Source organism: Betta splendens, chromosome 2 (assembly GCF_900634795.4).
Source record: "Betta splendens chromosome 2, fBetSpl5.4, whole genome shotgun sequence".
Taxonomy (NCBI): domain Eukaryota; kingdom Metazoa; phylum Chordata; class Actinopteri; order Anabantiformes; family Osphronemidae; genus Betta; species Betta splendens.
In genome coordinates this window covers 11393848-11413396 of record NC_040882.2, presented here as the reverse complement: position 1 = coordinate 11413396, position 19549 = coordinate 11393848, and the positions used below count along the sequence as shown (strand labels likewise).

Sequence of the window (19549 nt, the reverse complement as noted above, 5' to 3'; positions counted from 1 at the left end):
CAAACCCTTCAAATGATTATGAATCTTGAATTAGTTGGACTTTCTGTTTAATTAGTTTGGTTATCTTTATCTAGTTGAGTTAAATGACAATATGTTGATATTTAGTCAGTTATGTTCAAAATGTTTGAAGCCTCAAATATGACTATAATGATGAGGCTTGCTCACTATAAGATGCTGTAACATAATCAGGCAGTCACATTCTGAAGATGAGTCTACTTCTGTATGAATAATATATAGATTAATGTTGGTTCTGGTGCGAATGCAGGTTTACATGGTGTACATTTAGACAACACAGTTGAGTAGCAGCTACTGGGATGTGAGTCTAAGTCTCTACATTGTCATCTGAAAATGTGTGTAGGCACAGTGTTGTTTAGCTGCAGTGCCAGCAGGTGGCAGGCAAGTCTGCTGGTTTCTGCACTAGATAAATAAATGATGAATACATACATTTTGTGTTTATAACTGTAGCCTAATAATTATGTGAATATTTTAAGACTAATTATTACATATGTTAAGATATTTCCAGATGTTGCCCCTCTAGTAATTCCCTGAACCTGGCACCAAACCAACTATTTTATTTTTTTATTTTATTAGTTTATACTTGTGTGTGTCCTGGGTCCAACCTGAACACTGTCTGGCTGGAAATCGTCTATTCAGTTGGACTCGTCTCTGTCCTGTGTTTTTTATTTTATTTTTGTCTGTCATGCCAAAAAATGCCTCCAGCTTCCCCAGAAAGACACGGAAGGCCGGGAGATAATCCAGAGGAGCAGTAAAGCTCCCTCTAGGCTCGTTGTTTCACGCAGAGGAGCGGGTGGAGGTGTGAGTGTCTGTGAGCATCTCAGGTCAAACTACAGGTGGTGTGTTGGCTACCAAACATTGTGGACAATCAGTGACATGCTATAGTTAATGTAGAACAGGAGCTTTGTTCTTCCAGCTGGTGTTGAGATGTTGAGTTCTGAACCTGGACCTCTTTCAGGTTTCAGACATAGGATGCACTGTTCTGTATATACTGTACCACGACCCAGTAGTTTAGCTGTGAGTCTGTATGATTCTGTTGTTATAGTGGACTAATGTTGTATGAATATTAGCTTGTATTCTCCAGACTTTCCTCCTATGCCATAACCTATAAACTGACTAAGCTCCTCCTGTAATTACAGCAACGTTGAGTCTCTGTAGATCAGTAGGTACAGAACTCCACACAGTACTGAGACAGAAAACACGAGCAGAGGCACATTTGTGTTGGCTGATCTTTACTCCATTTCCATCTCACTGCTTCAAGAGGACAAACTCAGTTAAGCTGTAGAGTTTTCATTGACAAATAATTTGCCATTTTTTGCCAGTAAAACAGCCAAAAATCAGAAGAGCCAATGCCATGACATCAGTAGCATTAGCAGCACAGGACCGTCCCTCATTAAGCTTTTCTTTCATTGTTCTTCACTATAATAACTAAATAAATCTGCATTTCATTTTATACTCTGAGACAAACAGTCAACCACTACAACAGGAGCCCTCAAAAATATTTAGGAAAGTTAAATACAATAAACATCTTTTTGCATCTAATGAAGTACAGCTTACATGATTGAAACAACTGTAGCAAAGTGCTTGATTCTTAAGGTGATGCTGTTAAGCAGCACTGAGCGCCTGAAGGCCCAGGGCTCATGGGAAATGGTGTTTTAAAGGGCTGCTACAAACCGAAATACTGGATTTCTGATGCACGAACTGTGTTACTTCTCTGAAGTGCTGTGATCCCAGGCTTTTGTTTATTTGATATTGGTGATGTTGTACGTATTAGTGTTTTCTTAGTTTTTGGTCACAACCAGAATTTTAAGATTCCACATGTCTTCAGAGATCTGTTTGTTTATTTCTTGCTTTACTAGAAAAAATTGGATAAACCCACGTGTTGGATGAAGCATGATACTAGGAAACAAAACGTTCATATTTCCATTGTGTAGTTATGGTTTGTTACGTGACAAAATGAATTAAAAGTCATCAGCAGTAGTAGGCGTTTACCGCCTTAAGGTCCTTTGGTGTATAAACTCATTCAGTGAAATGTATTGAACCCATTGCTGAAAGCCTTTTGAAACCCAGTCTTTCACCATGCTCACGTTTGCTGTGTTTGTTTATGTTTGATGACGAAGGGATTTCCTACCATTTACTCCAGCTGCCATCTTTAACTTTTTGCCTGATGCTGTACCTCTAATGGAGTTTGTCCTTATAAATAGAAGTGTCTCACCTCTGAGTTCATAACCACACTAATAACACAGAGCTGTTTATCTACTTATTGAGTGAGCAGCTGAACCACATGTTGGATGGTAGCATTAATTTATACTTTTTTTTTCTCACCCTTCTCGTGTATTTATCATTTAACTGCAGTCTGAGCTGCATGTTCTGGCCTTGCTGTATTAAATTTCCATTATTCTCAGCATCTCCAATTTCAGCTCATGCAAAGAAATACAGTTTGCCATAATAAACCAATGTAGTTGAGTTTGTAACCTAACTGTACTATGAACCTACGTATAGTCTGTAAGTACTAGTGCTGTAATGTGATTGTTATGTGTATACTATGTGACTGACTGATGACAAGGTGAAAACACAACCTGAACACTTTCTTTACCTATAGTTCATCTATACCAGACCCAGATGTTCTGTTTAGTGCCATGTTGGGTTTTATAACCCTGTGGTTAGGCACCACTGTGTCTGTATATTGTCATAACTCAAGTTACATTGTGGGTCATCTGTGATTTTAAAGCACTTAAAGGCTGTAGTGTTTAGTTTTGTATTGCAAACTGTTGGTGATTTGATAAAAAACGAGTCTAAACCGAATCATGGATCTAAATATTGGCTACACAGCTGCTGAAGAGCATCAAAAGATTCAGCAGTTAGTTTGAGGCTGAAGGCAAAAAATCTATATATAGGTATGTATCTGTGTAACTCAATATCATGTACAGTAATTGGTGTGCTTATGTACATATATACAGTACATATTTTTCTCGACTAAACACATCTGAATAGATAAAATAAATATGAGTGTTATGGTTTAATTATAACTAGGGCCTCTGTGTGTATGTGTGGTGTTGCCATTTGATGAGTTGTGTGTGTTTGACTTATTGAGATGATCTGTTAAAGCTTGGCAACTGTGTGAGCATGTGCTCATTCTTTGTTGAAAACAAAAAGGAACCAACAATAACAATGTGTGTGTGTATGTGTGTGCGTGTGCTTGTGCTGCTCGTGCCTTATTCGTTTTCCCCAGGGACCTTGTGATCAGCCATCAAAGCCTAAGATGGTGTCCGGTGTCTTTGGTGTTGTATATCTATAGCCAGTGTTTAACCTGTATGTTAGCAGCCTGAAGGTTCAACAGAAAACACAAAGGGAGCAGTCGACTCAGCATCCAAACAAGCATGTCAACATAGTTCAGGTGTGAGAGGCAGGAGTAACTTCATAAAACTAAGCTTCATAAAACCCTGAATTCTGTAACTGATCGTGAATTCCAGTTTACTGTATTTTAATTATTTTTAATAACATTATTGGGTTCAACTAAGTTTCCCTATATATATTTTTTGCACTGTACATTTAACCCAATAACAACCATGTGGCCTGGTAGCTCAGTAGGGAGACCATGGTTTGATTATTTTTAATTAATATTATTATATTCTGTATATACAGTAGATTGTGGCTATAACCATCATTGTCCAACCAGGATTTGGTGTTTTAGACATAATGAGATGCATCTTATTTCTCTATGATGTTGGCTGTTTCCATTAACCAGTACATTTGCTGTTTATTGAATTTAAATCACAGTTTCCCTGATGCTGCTGATCAATTACATCAATGTCTAATCTATGGGTTTCTGTACTGTAGCTGTTGTCATGGTGACAGTGAACAATGTTAGTGTGACAACTGGTTCATTGATAAGTAGTGATTCTATTTATTTATCCTTATTTTTATATGCTCTGAATCCTGTCTCATATGTACAGTATCATATATTGGTAACGTCCTGTAATATCAATGTCTCCCAACAATAAAAGCAGTCAAGAATGAAAGCTTGCCGTTTTGAATATCAATATCAAAATATTTTATTGTAATTATGTTTTTAATAATATTAGAAGTATAAACCGCTATGAGGGCAATGTTTGGGTCTGGTAGCTGAGTTGTGTTACACTGATTTAAGTTCTAAACACATCTGATCAAGTAATTCACTTGATTCAAGGGACAGTTGGAAAACCAGCTGTTGCGGTATGTTCGTATAGGGAACCTGGTGCATCTCTGATCACCAGAGGACGCCAACATCCATCATCGCGTGTCAGCATAAAGGTCCCAGTTAATGTGGCTTTCCTGTCATGTCGGAGGCTTAGACCTAAAACACACCAGGATTTCACTTTAGTGACTAGATGAGAGAACCTGCAACTTGAAAATCAGAATCAAAGTTTGCACAGGACCTCCAAGGAATTAGATGTGGTCTGATTTAATCTTTTTGTTCCCTTGTGTGGCGTGAACATTAATTATTTACATATTTATTATAGTTATTTTCATAAATTTACAGCACACTATATCACATTAATGGTTATTGCATTGACTCATTGATCTATGTGAGGAGCATTTCAGCTCAGACACAGCCTAGGGAAGGAAGCTGACTCTGTGTCTGCTGGTTCTGGTGGCCATTGCTCTGTGACGCCTGACAGAGGGGAGGAGTTTAAACAGTTTGTGTACAGGGTGTGTGGGGTCAGCAGTGACGCTTGATGCTTGTTTTTTGAGTCTGGCCCAGTACAGATGCTCAATAGATGGAAGCTCAGTCCCAATGATCTTTTCTGCTGACCGGACCCCTCTCTGCAGTCTGTGTCTGTCCTGCTTGGTGGCTGAACCAAACCACACAGTGATGGAGGTGCAGAGGACAGACTGGATGATGGCCGTGTAGAAGATGGTCAGCAGCTCCTGGGGCAGATTGAACTTCCTGAGCTGTCTCAGGAAGTACATCCTCTACTGGGCCTGTTTGCAGACTGTGTCTATGTAGGGACAACTTCAGGTCCTGTGAATGACCCACTACTGCTCTCCTCTTTAGTTCAGGTGGATCCAGTGGTTCTGGTCTAAATCTTTTGTAGTTTCAGGGTCCAGTTCCACAGTTTCCACCTGTTTGCTACCATGGTGACAGGTTTTTCTTTACAGTTTAAATTCATGTAGCTACTTTATGGTTCCTTTTGTCATGATGTTTGTTTTCATTAGTCATACAACCAGTTCAGTCAGGTCCACATTCCAGTCAGTTGGTCTCAGTTCATCTCCAAAAGTTAAAAGCCAAAAAATCCAGAGAATGTTTATTCTACTGAAGTGAACATTCAGGTTTGACCAAAGTGACACAGAGAAAAACAGGAAGCAGCAGGAAGTTTGAAGGTCGTGATCTCAGTGAGTCGGTACCAGTGTTCCCAGTAGCAGTGACCCATCTCCGGCTTCTTCAGCGCCACTGACTGGACTCTTTAATCTGTGAGGAGAACCAGGACCCAGAGTGTCTGTTGTCAGTGCCACTGCTGTAAGTCTATGATGATTCACTTAATTTTGGAGCTTTGTGCTTTATTCTAAGTGGTTGATGCTGGTCCCAGTTGGACATTATGATCCTCCTGTGATCACCAGTATGATGCTGCAGCTAAAGTTCATTTTACTGGATGTTTTGGGAGATGTGGGGGCGCTGGGTTAAACCGACACTGACTGAGACACGTATGGCCTACTTCTTAGTATATTCTGTATAAATAATGTTTATACTTTCATATTTTAATCACGAGAACTTTACTCACCTAAGTCTTTCCAGTCACACTGCATATTTTATGATGAAAGTCTGTCTATTGTTACCAGCTCTGGTTTTGTTTTGTTTTGTCTGTGATTCTGTTCATTTCCTGGTTTGTGACTCATCGCTCATCTTGCTCCCTTTGAACATTATTTTCCTTGTTTTTCTTCTGTTTCCCTCCACTTCAGTATCTACCATTTACTGAACTGTATTTCAGTTACATTATGCAGTAAGTGGATTTCTCACGTTATCACCCTTTGTCAGTTTGTTGTGATCCTGTCAGGTTCTATTTCACGTACTTCTTGTTTTATGCAGGTGTACATTTGTTTGCCTGTGCTTTTGACCTTTGTCTATGTTTCTTATGTGTTCTTCGTTTCCTGCTTTTTTGTCCAACTTGCCTTATTTGTTTTACTTAGCATTTTCTCATTTTGCAGATTTTGCAGTGACTTTTCAGTCAATTTTCAGATTGTAGTTTTTGTTTTCTGCTACTGCAGTGACCTTGTGTTATAGATATAGTATACGTTTGTTGCATACTTTGTAATTGTTTCTTTCTTTCTGCTTTGTTCGCTCCTGCTAGTGCTTTACACAGAGTAGTGTTATTTCCAGTTCAGACAATGATTTCTATATATACTTTATTCATCACTAAGGCAAATTCACAAAGGTGGAGCCACACTGACGGAACCCGACTGAACCCAGTTCAGTCTGAAGCTGTGGACTTAGTTGTTTTTTAGTTGAACTTTAGAACCACAAACGCACAAAGCAAATGCTGTTCCTCTCTATAGTTCAGATGGGTCCCGTGGTTCTGGTCTTAATCTTGTCTAGTTTCAGGCTCCAGTTCCACGGTTTCCACTTGTTTGTTATCATGGTGAGAATAATGTTTTTACTTAGGTTTCTTTACAGTGTTTAGAGTTTGAACACATGTAGCTGTGGCTCCTCTGTCATGATGTTTGACATCATTAGTCATTAAACCAGTTGAGTCAGGTCCAAATTTTAGTCAGTCGGTCTCAGTTCACTCAGTTCAACAGTTAAAAGCCTAAATGGCTATGGAGTTAAATTAGGATCACACTAAATTTGTGCATGTGTAACCTGATTTGTGCACATTAAGAAATCAAAGTACAGGAATGTAGGTTTTTCTTTACAGTTTAAATTCATGTAGCTACTTTATGGTTCCTTTTGTCATGATGTTTGTTTTCATTAGTCATACAACCAGTTCAGTCAGGTCCACATTCCAGTCAGTTGGTCTCTGTTCATCTCCAAAAGTTAAAAGCCAAAAATCCAGAGAATGTTTATTCTACTGAAGTGAACATTCAGGTTTGACCAAAGTGACACAGAGAAAAACAGGAAGCAGCTAAGTTTGAAGGTCGTGATCTCAGTGAGTCAGTACCAGTGTTCCCAGTAGCAGCCACTGACTGGACTCTTTAATCTGTGAAGAGAAATCAAAGTACAGGAATGTACTTTGAATAAGGAATGCACTTGGGAACCTTCTTGCACTGACCTCCTCTGTTTGTAAAAAGGTATGCAAGCTTTGCCATGCTTCCTTATGAGGTGCAAAGGTATGACACAGACCGTTTGTAAAGGTACTCTACAAAATCTTTCCCTACAGTCAGTAAAGGTACAGATAAGGTACATCAGTCTTATATGTAATTCAGTTATTAGACAGATAGTTTTCCATCATTTCAATATGTTTGTCTACAAGGTTACAGTGTTGCTGCAGAATCTCTCATGATGAAAGCTTGGTCTCAGAAGGTGTGAATGTTTATTTAGTTTGCATCATGACGCAGACTTGAACAATCACCACCAGCTCAGACCGGCACTACTGGTCACTTCACTTTCTTTTGGAGCTTTATGCTTTATTCCAGTGCTTCTCAATTTTTTTTCTGTTACGTCACCCCAGGAACAAGTAAGCATTTTGTGCGCCCCCTTAAATAATTTGGTAAAAACAAAATACTTTCAGCTTCTTACATTGCAGGTCATATTTAAACCTACAACCTTGACGTCAACAACGTAACACAATAACCACTGCACCAAACAGTTAATACGTTCTCACAATGTAGTACGCTCCCCTACATAATTTTAACAAAAAAGGGAGATCAAGAACTCTGTTACCACTTAAAGTAAATGTAAAAGTATTAACACTGTAATACCTTTTATATGTTTATGTTTGATATGTATGCATCTGGTGCAAGCTCAGGGTGTCTGTCAAATTTTCAGTCAGTGCCTGTCAAAGTCAACCCTGAGGCAAAAGGTTTGCCCCTGGTAGAGACTGTGTCTTCCTCCAAAACCCAAACTAGATCTGGTTCCTACTCTACATTTACAAACTAGGAACCAGTAAGTAACCAGGCCTGATCTGTTGTAACAACTGTTTGTTACTGTCATTTTCTACATGTGCTTGGGAAGCAGGCTCAAACCCACCAGGGCTCCAGGTGTGTCTTTGAGTAAGACATTTCGCCCCACTTTGCATTGCAAGAAAAGGCTTTCTTTCTTAATGTGCAGATGAATGACTTGTGTTTCTTCTCCACATGAAGGTAAGAAGTGTGACTTCAGCAGCATGGATCAGTGTGAGGAGATAGAGGAAGAAGCCCCTCCCTCCAAAACCAAACAAAAGAGGTGAGATGGAGACCATCTGACTGATTCTGTTGCCAAGTCACAGACACTATTTAATATTTATTGTTATTGGTTATTTATTGGTTATTTAAATAAGACATTTTGACTAAATATGTTAGAATCACAATGTTTTTTTATCAGGTCCTATCAGAGACAAGATTCTGCTGAACCTGAATCTGGACCCAACTGTGTGTCCTTAAAGAGCAATGACTCAATGGATATTGTTACTAATCTTAAACAACAGCAACAACCGCAACATGTATCAGAGTCAAAGTGAGTTGTTGTTAGTTTGAATAATGTTGAACAATCCAATGTAAATTTTACATGTTGACAAGTAGTTGTGTTCTCTAGAGTGAACAGTAATTTTTTTGAAGTGTTAATGTGAAGTTTATTTACTGTTCACTTCTAGCAAAAACTCTGATCTCCATCCAGCCAGGCAGCTAGATGGATGGAGATTGGACCTTGACCTTGTGTGTGTTTCTGTGTGGACTCACATTATGTGACTCATACTTCATGGTTCCTCCACAGAGTCGACCAGCAGAGCTCAGAGGTTCCCAGTGCTCAGTCTGTCCAGCAGCACCAAACACACTTGGACTCCATATTTATGGTCTGTACATGTACAACTACTACTGTTCATCTGTTGTGTTCACAATAATCTCATGCTGCACTTTTTAGACCAGTGGATTGTCAGTGTGTCCAACATGAATCTGAGGTTTAACTCCCTGGGTCTAGCTGGAATGTGTCATTCATGTAGTTTCTGTTCTATTTGCTGGGGGAAAACATTGTCACATTTGTGAAGAAGGAGCTGAAGAACATTCAACAGGTTCTGAGTCCAGATTACCCAGAATGTCAGAGGGAGGAAGAGGAGTTGGATGATGAAGATGAAGAGCACAGGAGGAGCAGCAAAGACGCATTTCTGAAGATTACAGTTAACTTCCTGAGGAGGATGAAGCAGGAGGAGCTGGCTGACTGTCTGCAGAGCAGTAAGAGGATTTATAACATTTAACATCACAGACACAATCACACATTTACTGATGTGTCAGATTCTTTTCTTAAATTCTTAGATTCTTTTTCTTAAATTTTAACATATTGATTACATTTATTTATTCAGGAACTGATGCTGTAGTTTGTCAGCATCAACTCAAATCTCAGCTGAAAAAAAAGTTCCAGTGTGTGTTTGAAGGCATCGCTAAATCAGGAAACCCAACCCCTCTGAACCAGATCTACACAGAGCTCTACATCACAGAGGGAGAGACTGGAGAAGTTAAAAATGAACATGAGGTCAGACAGATTGAAACAGCCTCCAGGAAGCGATACAGAGCAGACACACCCATCAGAACAGAAGACATCTTTAAAGGCTCAACTGGAAGAGATGGAGCCATCAGAACAGTGATGACAAAGGGAGTGGCTGGCATTGGAAAAACAGTCCTAACACAGAAGTTCACTCTGGACTGGGCTGAAGACAAAGCCAACCAGGACATGGACTTCATATTTCCATTAACCTTCAGAGAGCTAAATGTGCTGAAAGAGCAAAAGTTCAGCTTGGTGGAACTTGTTCATCACTTTTTCATTGAAATCAAAGCAGCAGGAATCTGCAGCATTGAACAGTTCCAGGCTGTTTTCATCTTGGACGGTCTGGATGAGTGTCGACTTCCTCTGGACTTCAACAACACTAAAACCCTGACTGATGTCACAGAGTCCACCTCAGTGGATGTGCTGCTGACAAACCTGATCAGGGGGAACCTGCTTCCCTCTGCTCGCCTCTGGATCACCACACGACCTGCAGCAGCCAATCAGATCCCTCCTGGCTGTGTTGACCTGGTGACAGAGGTCAGAGGGTTCACTGACCCACAGAAGGACGGGTACTTCAGGAAGAGGTTCACAGATGAGCAGCAGTTCACAACCATCATCTCCCACATCAAGACGTCACGAAGCCTCCACATCATGTGTCACATCCCAGTCTTCTGCTGGATCACTGCTACGGTTCTGGAGGATGTGATGAAAACCAGAGAGGGAGGAGAGCTGCCCAGGACCCTGACTGAGATGTACATCCACTTCCTGGTGGTTCAGACCAAAGTGAAGAACATCAAGTATGATGGTGGAGCTGAGATAGATCCACACTGGAGTCCAGAGAACAGGAAGATGATTGAGTCTCTGGGAAAACTGGCTTTTGAGCAGCTGCAGAAAGGAAACCTGATCTTCTATGAGTCAGACCTGACGGAGTGTGGCATCGATATCACAGCAGCCTCAGTTTACTCAGGAGTGTTCACACAAATCTTTAAGGAGGAGAGAGGACTGTACCAGCACAAGGTGTTCTGCTTCATCCATCTGAGTGTTCAGGAGTTTCTGGCTGCTCTTCATGTCCATCTGACCTTCATCAACTCTGGAGTCAATCTGCTGTCACAACAATCAACATCCTGGTGGTTTAAATGGATTGAAAACCAATCAACATTGTTCTATCAAAGTGCTGTGGACGAGGCCTTACAAAGTCCAAATGGACACTTGGACTTGCTCCTCCGTTTTCTCTTGGGACTTTCACAGGAATCTAATAAGACTCTTCTACATGACCTAATAAGAAAAACAGAAAGCAGCTCCTTGACCAATCATGAAACAGTTCAGTACATCAGGAAGAAGATCTCAGAGTCTCCCTCTGCAGAGAAAAGCATCAACCTGTTCCACTGTCTGAATGAAATGAATGATTGCTCTCTAGTCGAGGAGATGCAACAGTACCTGAGATCAGGACATCTCCCCACAGATGAACTGTCTCCTGCACATTGGTCTGCGCTGGTCTTTATCTTACTGTCATCAGACGAAGACATTGATGTGTTTGATTTAAAGAAATATACCGCATCAGAGGAGGCTCTACTAAATTTGCTGCCAGTGGTTAAAGTTTCCAACAAAGCTCTGTATGTACTATATAGATGTTTGATGTGTTCTTTAGTAAACAATAGTCTATTGTTGTTTACACATGGGAGATAACAAAGTGACATTTGTTTTCTATTTAGATTGAGTTTGTGTAACCTGTCAGAGAGAAGCTGTGAAGCTCTGTCCTCAGTTGTCATTTCTCAGCCCTCTGGTCTGACAGAACTGGACCTGAGTAACAACAATCTGCAGGATTCAGGAGTGGAGAAACTGTCTGTCGGACTAAAGAGCCCTCATTGTAAACTGAAGAGTCTCAGGTCAGAACATTTCAGAATAGTTTGATTTGATAAATGTAGGAAATTAAAGGGGGTTATTATAGAGAAATGTGTTTTTGAGACCTTGTTATCTGACTAATGTTGCGGATTGGCGGGAGCGAACAGGAGTGAAGGACCCAAATGCAAAGCTAGGGACACAGGACTCAAAACAAACAGGGTTTAATAGAATAAACCAAACAACAGGCAAAAACGTGGTCAAGCAGGCAGTAGTCAAAACCAGGAGTTGTTTAAACAGAGATGAATATTTGCAGAAGAAGCTGAAGCGGTTGAATTTCAAATTGAGGAAAATTGAAAAAGATTTGCTAATACTGAAGAAATGCTGTGTGTAAAGGTTAGCCGAATCTACTTTTGTTGAAATATAGCAGAATGTTTCAAAATAGCCAAATAGTTTTTAGTTGGAGCATTAGAGGAAGCATGTGGAGGTAATTGCTAAACAGTAAAATAGTCTCATCAAAGTAAAAAAAAGTGCTAAGTTTAAAACACTCTCATTAACTATTCATAAACCAGTTGAAAGCAGAAGTATTGCTATTTTTAGCAAAAAATCTAGATTGGTTCTTTTATTTTGAAAGCATATGGAGGTAGCCAGTACAGGTAATTGCTCAACAGTAAAATTGTCTCATTACCTACTCATAGTAAAACAAGTTGAAAGCAGAAATATTGCTATTTTTAACTAAAGGTCTGTCTAAAGGTTTGTGCTGTTATTTTGAAAGGGTATGGAGGAAGCGTGTGTGGATAATTGCTTAATTATAAAATAGACTCATTACCTACTCATAATTACCCATTCAAAAGCAAATATAGTGCTATTAAAACTAAAATTGGACTTGGTGCTTTTATTTTAAAAAGATTTAGAGCACGTGTGTGTGTGAGTGAAAATGATTGCTTTGCAGCATTCACTGTGAATATTAACACTGTGTCCAATGATGTCTCATCAGACTTGATAAATGTGAACTCACAGAGAAAAGCTGTGAAGCTCTGTCCTCAGTTCTCAGCTCTGAGTCCTCTAGTCTGATTGAACTGGACCTGAGTAACATGGACCTGCAGGATTCAGGAGTGGAGCTACTTTCTGATGGACTAAAGAGTCGTCATTGTGAACTGGAGACTCTCAGGTCAGGTGAAATTAATGTTTGATTGAATAATCGTAAAAAATTAGAAGAGCTTTATTGTCGAGTATTTTAACATGCAAGTATTTTTTAAAGTTTAAGATCATTATCTTTTTCTGATTGACTTATGTAGTTTTTGTACTTTAGAGTCAACAGTCAAGAGGATGAAAATGTAACTCAAATATTAACTTCTTGTCTCATCAGAATGAGTAACTGTGGCCTCACAGGCAAAAGTTGTCAAACTCAAATCTTAGTTCTCAGCTCTCAGTCCTCTAGTCTGAGAGAACTGGACATGAGTAACAACGACCTGCAGGATTCAGGAGTGAAGCTACTGTGTGATGAACTGAACTGAGTCCACACTGTAAACTGGAGACTCTCAGGTTAGAATTCACAATTCATCTTCCATCTAGCTTTTTCTCTTTGAGACTTTTATTACTCTTTCTGTTGATTATGTCTAATATATTTAATCAATACTATAATAATACTATTTTTTTATATTTAACCCAACCCACTTGATTGTAAATTTTAATCTTACTCAATTTCACTTAACCCGTTCTTCCTATATTAAACAATTCATAATGGCTAATTTTCCAATTTCCATTTTCTTTTTTGAATGTAATCCAATGCATAATGAGCAAATAGAAATACTTACAGTACATGACATATTTGATTCATGTTTTTTTTATCTGCGTTACTCAGAAAAACCTTTTCTTATTCAGTTAACCAGTTTCGTATGGGCCCCATGCCTGTTTTCTGGCGTCTTCTGGGAGAATGGTACACTGTATCTACATTCAAAAAAATTTATCTCTGCAACCACAAAGTCTAGTTGAATGCATCATACTATGGGAGACACTTGTGTGCTGTGATGAGGTGTAAGGTCCGTGTAAGTGTTACTAATGTGATGTTTATTAGTCATGCTGCTTTTATAGAAGCTAAAATAGCAATAGAATTGGTTGATATATTTAGTCAGGAGGGTGGGGTTGGCGGTCGAATCTCTGCCTAGCAACAACTGACTGTGATCAGTGAGGTGTCATTTCACTCTTTAGAAGCTATGAAATTGACCTAGAAACACCAACCCAGGACTGACAGAACTCCAAGCCAGTGAGAGTCACCCAACACGTTTTATGGTCTACAGTCATAGCACTTGAAGGTGTCAGCCTCTACGCAATCTGTTTGCATTTGCAGCGCGGTATCAACGGGTTTTTAGCGAGTTGGAGCTGTGTTACGTTTTTTTGGCCTATAGGTGGCGATCAGCCCCCACACTGGCCTTTATGACGCAGTACGCCCTATACTCTTGTTATATAGGCCCATGTACAAATATGTATTAACACTGTTGTGGTGTAGTGGTTTGTTTATTGTTTAACAGCCTTGATGTGTCAATTTTTTACACCGGGTTCGAATTCCGGTGGAAGCAGAAGTTGATCAGCTGCTTTCAGAATCAGTATCGTTTTTATTCCCCAGGTTTGAACAGGGCAAATATTCTTTTTATCTACAAAAAAAAATCCCATACGGTTTGCACTGTAACGTCACCAAAAATTATGAAAAAACGACAGTACACCCATCTAGTTTTAACAAATGTGCAATAAAAAACTTAATCAGAAAATGCTTGAAAGCGTTTCTGTTTAAATTTCCGTTTATTTCATTATTTTCCCTTTCACCTGTACCACATAAAGTCACTGCAGAGCTACAGCCATGTTCCCAAGAGGTTCACCAGCCGCTTTCAGCGTGACACACGCATGGACGTTGTTCTGCCCGCTTTCATGTAGACACAAAACTCATCAAAGCAAAAGAGCTCTGTGCAGCATTTGCAATTACATTTATAAGAATAATGAAATAAACGGAATGTAAAGTAAAATGCTTTATAGAGTTTTGTGTCTACATGAAAGCGGCTGGTCAACTTTGTCATGTGGAACAGGTAAGTGGGGGAATAACGGCCCAAAGCAACAGGCTAAAGGGGAGGCTGTAGCAGAGGAACACAGGGGTTTGTCCTGTATGTTGATGCGCCCACCCCCACAGTCAGCGCTTACCTTTGCTACGGGACTGATAGCCCCGCCCACTTTTATTTATCAGACAGATATGAAAGTGGGAATAACGAAATAAACGGGATGTAATGTAAAACGCTTTGAAGAGTTTTGTCTAAATCAAAGCGGGCAAATCGCATGTGAACGTTGTAATTTTTTTGTAAACATGTTTGGGGTCATTGTCCTGGAAAAAACAATGCCGTGTTTCAATATACTTTTTAATATATGGCCCCACTGCGCGTTTGATTATGGACTCCTCGAAAAACTGTCTTTCCATAATCCCCTCGAAAATAATTATCGGTCCTGGTCCCCACCTAGAAATCATTCCCAAAACGTGAAGTTTCAGGGGATGCTTAGGTCGCGGTTTGGAAACTAAGTGTCCTTTCTTTGCAAAGCTCATTCTGGCAAAATGCTCCAATGCCACAGTCGATTCGTTTTTTTGCATGCACTCTGACAGGTGATCTAGATGGTAAGCTCAGAACAGGTGGATAGAAAGAGCTGGAGGAAGTGTCCAGGGAGAAGGAATTCTGGAACTCTCTGCTCAGACTGCTGCCCTGGATAAGCGGATGAAAATGGATGGATGGATGGAAGACAAACAATGTTTTTTTACTACACTTTCCACCACCATGCAGAGTATGCAGCAGAAAGATTTTGGAAAACCTCAGGTTGTTTGTAAACCAGCCACGATGGAGGCTGACATTGTGACAAATCAACAACATAGTGAGGCTGCTCCACAGGGTATCAATCTAAAGTTACTGTAAAGAGCAGGCTTTCTGTAAGTACAGCGGCAAGTTTGGCTCCCTGAAGGTTCTGATGATGGAGGTGAAGCCACTCAATTGTGGCTGCACTCGTTGTCCAGCCTCCCTCCTAGTCACCATGGACAAGGACAAAAATTCATCCCTTGTCCTCCTTGTTCTTTTTCTCCTCCTCCTCCTCTATGACCTCTTCAACTTATTCTTTATGTTACGAATGCTCATGATACAGTAGTTATTCAGTGATTAGATAAGAGTCATACAGTAGGTTTCAGTGTTTAAAACAGCTTTTTGAAAAAAAGCATGCAAAAGTAAGTTGACTGGAAAAGTAAAAATACTAGTTTTACCAAGTCCCTTCTTTTTATACACATTTATACTGTAGTAAAACAGTATTAATTAAACTAATTGTTTTAGTAAAAAATATTTCATGAACTTAGATCAAAAGGGCAAAATCACTGAAATATACAGTATAGCATGTTATCACATCCTACACTGACCTGTTCTCCAGCTGCACCATAAGTAGCACAATCCTAAACCTGCGTGTATTAGAGCCATGTGATGTCCATGTCTGCATGTGCTGCTCTGACTCTCTCTTCCTTTCAGGGTGGAACCTGGTCGAGTCCAATGGTTAAGACCAGGTCTGAGGAAGTGTAAGTGTGTTTTTAATGAGGTTGATGAAAACAAAGCAGCAGCATTTAACCATCTTCAAACTGTCATGAGTCCTCATCAAACTGATGATAGATCAATAACTGCAGCTGGATTGTGTCTTCTTCTCTCCATCAGATTTCTGTCAACTTACAATCGACACAAACACAGTGAACAGAAAACTACAACTGTCTGACAACAACAGGAAGGTGACACATATGAAGGATGATCAGTCTTATCCTGGCATAATAATGAGGCAATACACATCTCCTCCTCCTCTGTGTCTAACAGAGTATCAGTGTATGTGGACTGTACTGCTGGTTCTCTCTCCTTCTACAGAGTCTCCTCTGATGAACTGATACACCTTCACACCTTCAACACCACATTCACTGAACCTCTTTATCCTGGGTTTGGGTTTAGGTCCTGGTCTTATGATTCGTCAGTGTCTCTATGTGATTTGTAGACTTAGGATAGGATAGGACTAGACAGGATGATCCTGTGTGAGAAATGTTGTCACGGTTGAGGGGAATTGCTTCGCCCACTTATCTTAATCAGTTCTAAATGAACTTACAAACTTCTTCCTCTTCCTTTAATGATGGATTCTCTGATTATACCAGGTTGGAAATGTTAATGATTTGTTGTAAAGTTGTTTTTTAGTGAATATAAGGATGCTTCTCTTTCTCTGAAGCTCAGCTCAACATGTGACAAACTGTGAAATCAGAGAAGAATCACTGAGCTGAATTAGTGAGAAGCTTCCAGATGTTCACAGATGATTGTTAAATAAAAAATGTCTGATTGAATATATTTTTATCAGTTGCTCAATAAGTCAGCCAGTTGTGTTTGAAGCTGACATTACGACATGTCCGTGAACCCAAATCTTTTTGGGTTCACTCCTATTACAGTTTTTCTCAATGTACAGTATAAAACACTATAACCATGGTTTTACCAGTCATGATGGAATGTCTTCAGGCTGCTCTGTAAATTGTGTTTCTCTTTTTTTATTCTTATAGCATATAATTTTATGTCAGCACAATAAGAGCTTTGTCAAGTTGTTGTCATAACAACCCTTTTCACTTGAAACATTAAAATGTGTCAACATGATCGTTGCAGCCAGTTGGGCTTGTGCATGCATTAAGCTGATTGTCATCATGTTTCTGTGACTGTGACAAGGTGCATTCTGGAGAATTTGTGGTAGAGGACTTTTCTTTTGCAGTGGAAGTTGATAAAACTAAAGATGATATATGGGTCAGGATGAGGTTTATTTTTTGGATACTGTTGGCCCAAGGAAGTGGCCGTTTAGCCCGCTGCTGGTCCTGGAGAGGAGGCTACTCTGTCCTGTTTTGGTTCCAGCGAAGCGACCATTTGGTCCTGTTTTGGCTTCAGGAGTCTCTGGGGGTCCAGGCTGCGTCCCACCGGCCTGTGGTCCCGGGTCTTGTGTTCTTTTCTGTACAGGGGTCTTCCCTGGAGTGCCTGGAGGTGCATGGATAAGCACGGCTGTCCTCGTCCCTGGAAGACCAGTCTCCGGGGGCCAAGTGTAACTGCGCTACTCCTGGTTCCAGGGTGGTGCAGCCTCTGCCGTCACCGGCCGCCTCGGCCCCTCGGCCTCCTAGAGCGCCGCCCGCCAGCTGGACGTCGTCGCTCGTGGTGGGCCACGAAGGTGTCTTGCTCAGATGCCGTCCTCCTTGGACTCCCGCCTGGTTCTTGGGCACTGGGTGTGCCACTTCGGCCCAGCAACTGTTGGGCGGTGACTCTGCTCATCACCACCCTTAATGAGAGGAGGATTGGGACCCTGTGTTACTCAGGTTGTGGACTTTGTGTTGCTTTCCTGTCTTGGTCTTGCCTTATGGACACTTGTATTGATTTGCTGCCTTTGTTGTTGTCCTCCTGTCCTCCCTCCTCCCTCCCTGTTAGTGTTTACTGGGTTAGTTTGGGTGTCTGGGAATCCGCCCTTGAGCAGGGGGTTCTGTCACAGTTTGTTCACTCACCCGTTCAACTCTCTAGCACTCATGTGACGTAGGTCCTGCCATGTGCTGTTTGTGGATCGTGTTTTGACCTAGTCTTGCCTGCTCCCCGTCTGTGCCGTTGCCTTTATCTTGTTAATCTGTGTGCTGACTTTTGCCTGCCTGACCACGAGCCTGAATAAACCTTTGCTAACTAGAGTTCATGCAAGCTGTGCGTGTGGGTCCTTCTTCTTGAACCCTGACAGTTACAGAACCTGCTGTACTACAACAGCACCCACTGGGAGGAGACCCTGTTATGCAACAGAAGTGTAGTACAGTACCACTAAGACGATTAAAACTACAATGTGTTTTACTGACCTAGATAAGGCAGGTGGGGAGAAGTGCAGCTTCTGCTGCAAGCACATGACCTAGAGTAACCTGACCTTGGGAAAGTTAAGGTTTGGAGGGGAGCTGCCCCGCCCTGGGAGAAAAGGGCAGAGCAATAAGTGTCTTCACTTTGTTTGGCATTATGATAGGGTAAAAGTATAATAAAATAATGGTAAAAAACACCCTAAAAAGTTAAGATGATGATCTAACGTCCGGGGAGCTGAATCCCACCCTGTGAGCAACAGGTATATAAGGTGATGTTGTGACCAGAAATTCCCAGTCTGTCTTGTCTTCTGTAATTTTTCTGTGGAATAAACGCTTTGTCGACCCTGGATCTTACTGCTCTGGACTTATTTTCCTCACTTTGGGAGTTTACTAATTTTATGGAACCTTATCTTATTACTATGGATTAAATTATCTTTTTACCTCTTTGGGAAGTTACAAATTTTCTGGAACCTTAATACTGTGGATTTAGTTCATTTTTCTTCTTTTTGGGATTCATCATTTAATCTCTGGAATTTATATATTTAGAATTTCATCATCTCTAAAAAAGAATAATTTTCACCTATTGGATTTATAAAAGCTCAGTCAGATTGGAATACAATATTTAAAGGCTTTAGTGTCAGCAGAAGATCTTCAACAATTAGACAGTTCTGTTAACAGACAGTAGAGTATTTACTGTAGGACGACAGCTTAGTGCCAAAAAGAGACACATTGCACCCTCTCAAGTGGAGGCAATTGTAAAAGCTCCAAAACCACTAACTGTGGGACAAATGTTGTCTTTCTTGGGCATGGCTGGATACAGCAGACCCTGGATGTGTGATTATGCCATAAAAGCAGCTCTTTTAAGAAATATGATACCTGCAGCTGAACAAAATAATCGTTCAGCACCTCTGGTGTGGACAGAGGAAGCTGAAGGAGCATTTCAAATTCTAAAAAGAGACCTGCACACTGCCCCAGCATTAGATAATCCTGATTATAAGAAATCATTTCAGCTTTATGTGGCTGAGAGACGGGGCTATGCATGTGCTGTCTTAATGCAAAATTCCCCTACAGGAAAACAACCGATAGCCTACTAAAGCACCAAGCTTGATAACATTGAAGAAGGGCTGCCGCCTTGCTATCAGGGCTTGGCT

At 40.5% G+C, this 19549-nt stretch overlaps 1 protein-coding gene across 1 annotated transcript; it reads left to right on the top strand.

Annotated features, from left to right (window-relative positions):
• Nucleotides 1-8150: 8150 nt before the first annotated feature.
• LOC114866596 (NLR family CARD domain-containing protein 3-like) lies at nucleotides 8151-16565 on the top strand. The gene is given in 11 exon segments (XM_055502258.1): nucleotides 8151-8190; nucleotides 8293-8374; nucleotides 8513-8644; nucleotides 8900-8978; nucleotides 9126-9354; nucleotides 9483-11277; nucleotides 11377-11550; nucleotides 12501-12674; nucleotides 12873-13017; nucleotides 13020-13048; nucleotides 16550-16565. Coding segments are annotated over 11 exon segments (2895 nt in total).
• Nucleotides 16566-19549: the final 2984 nt, after the last annotated feature.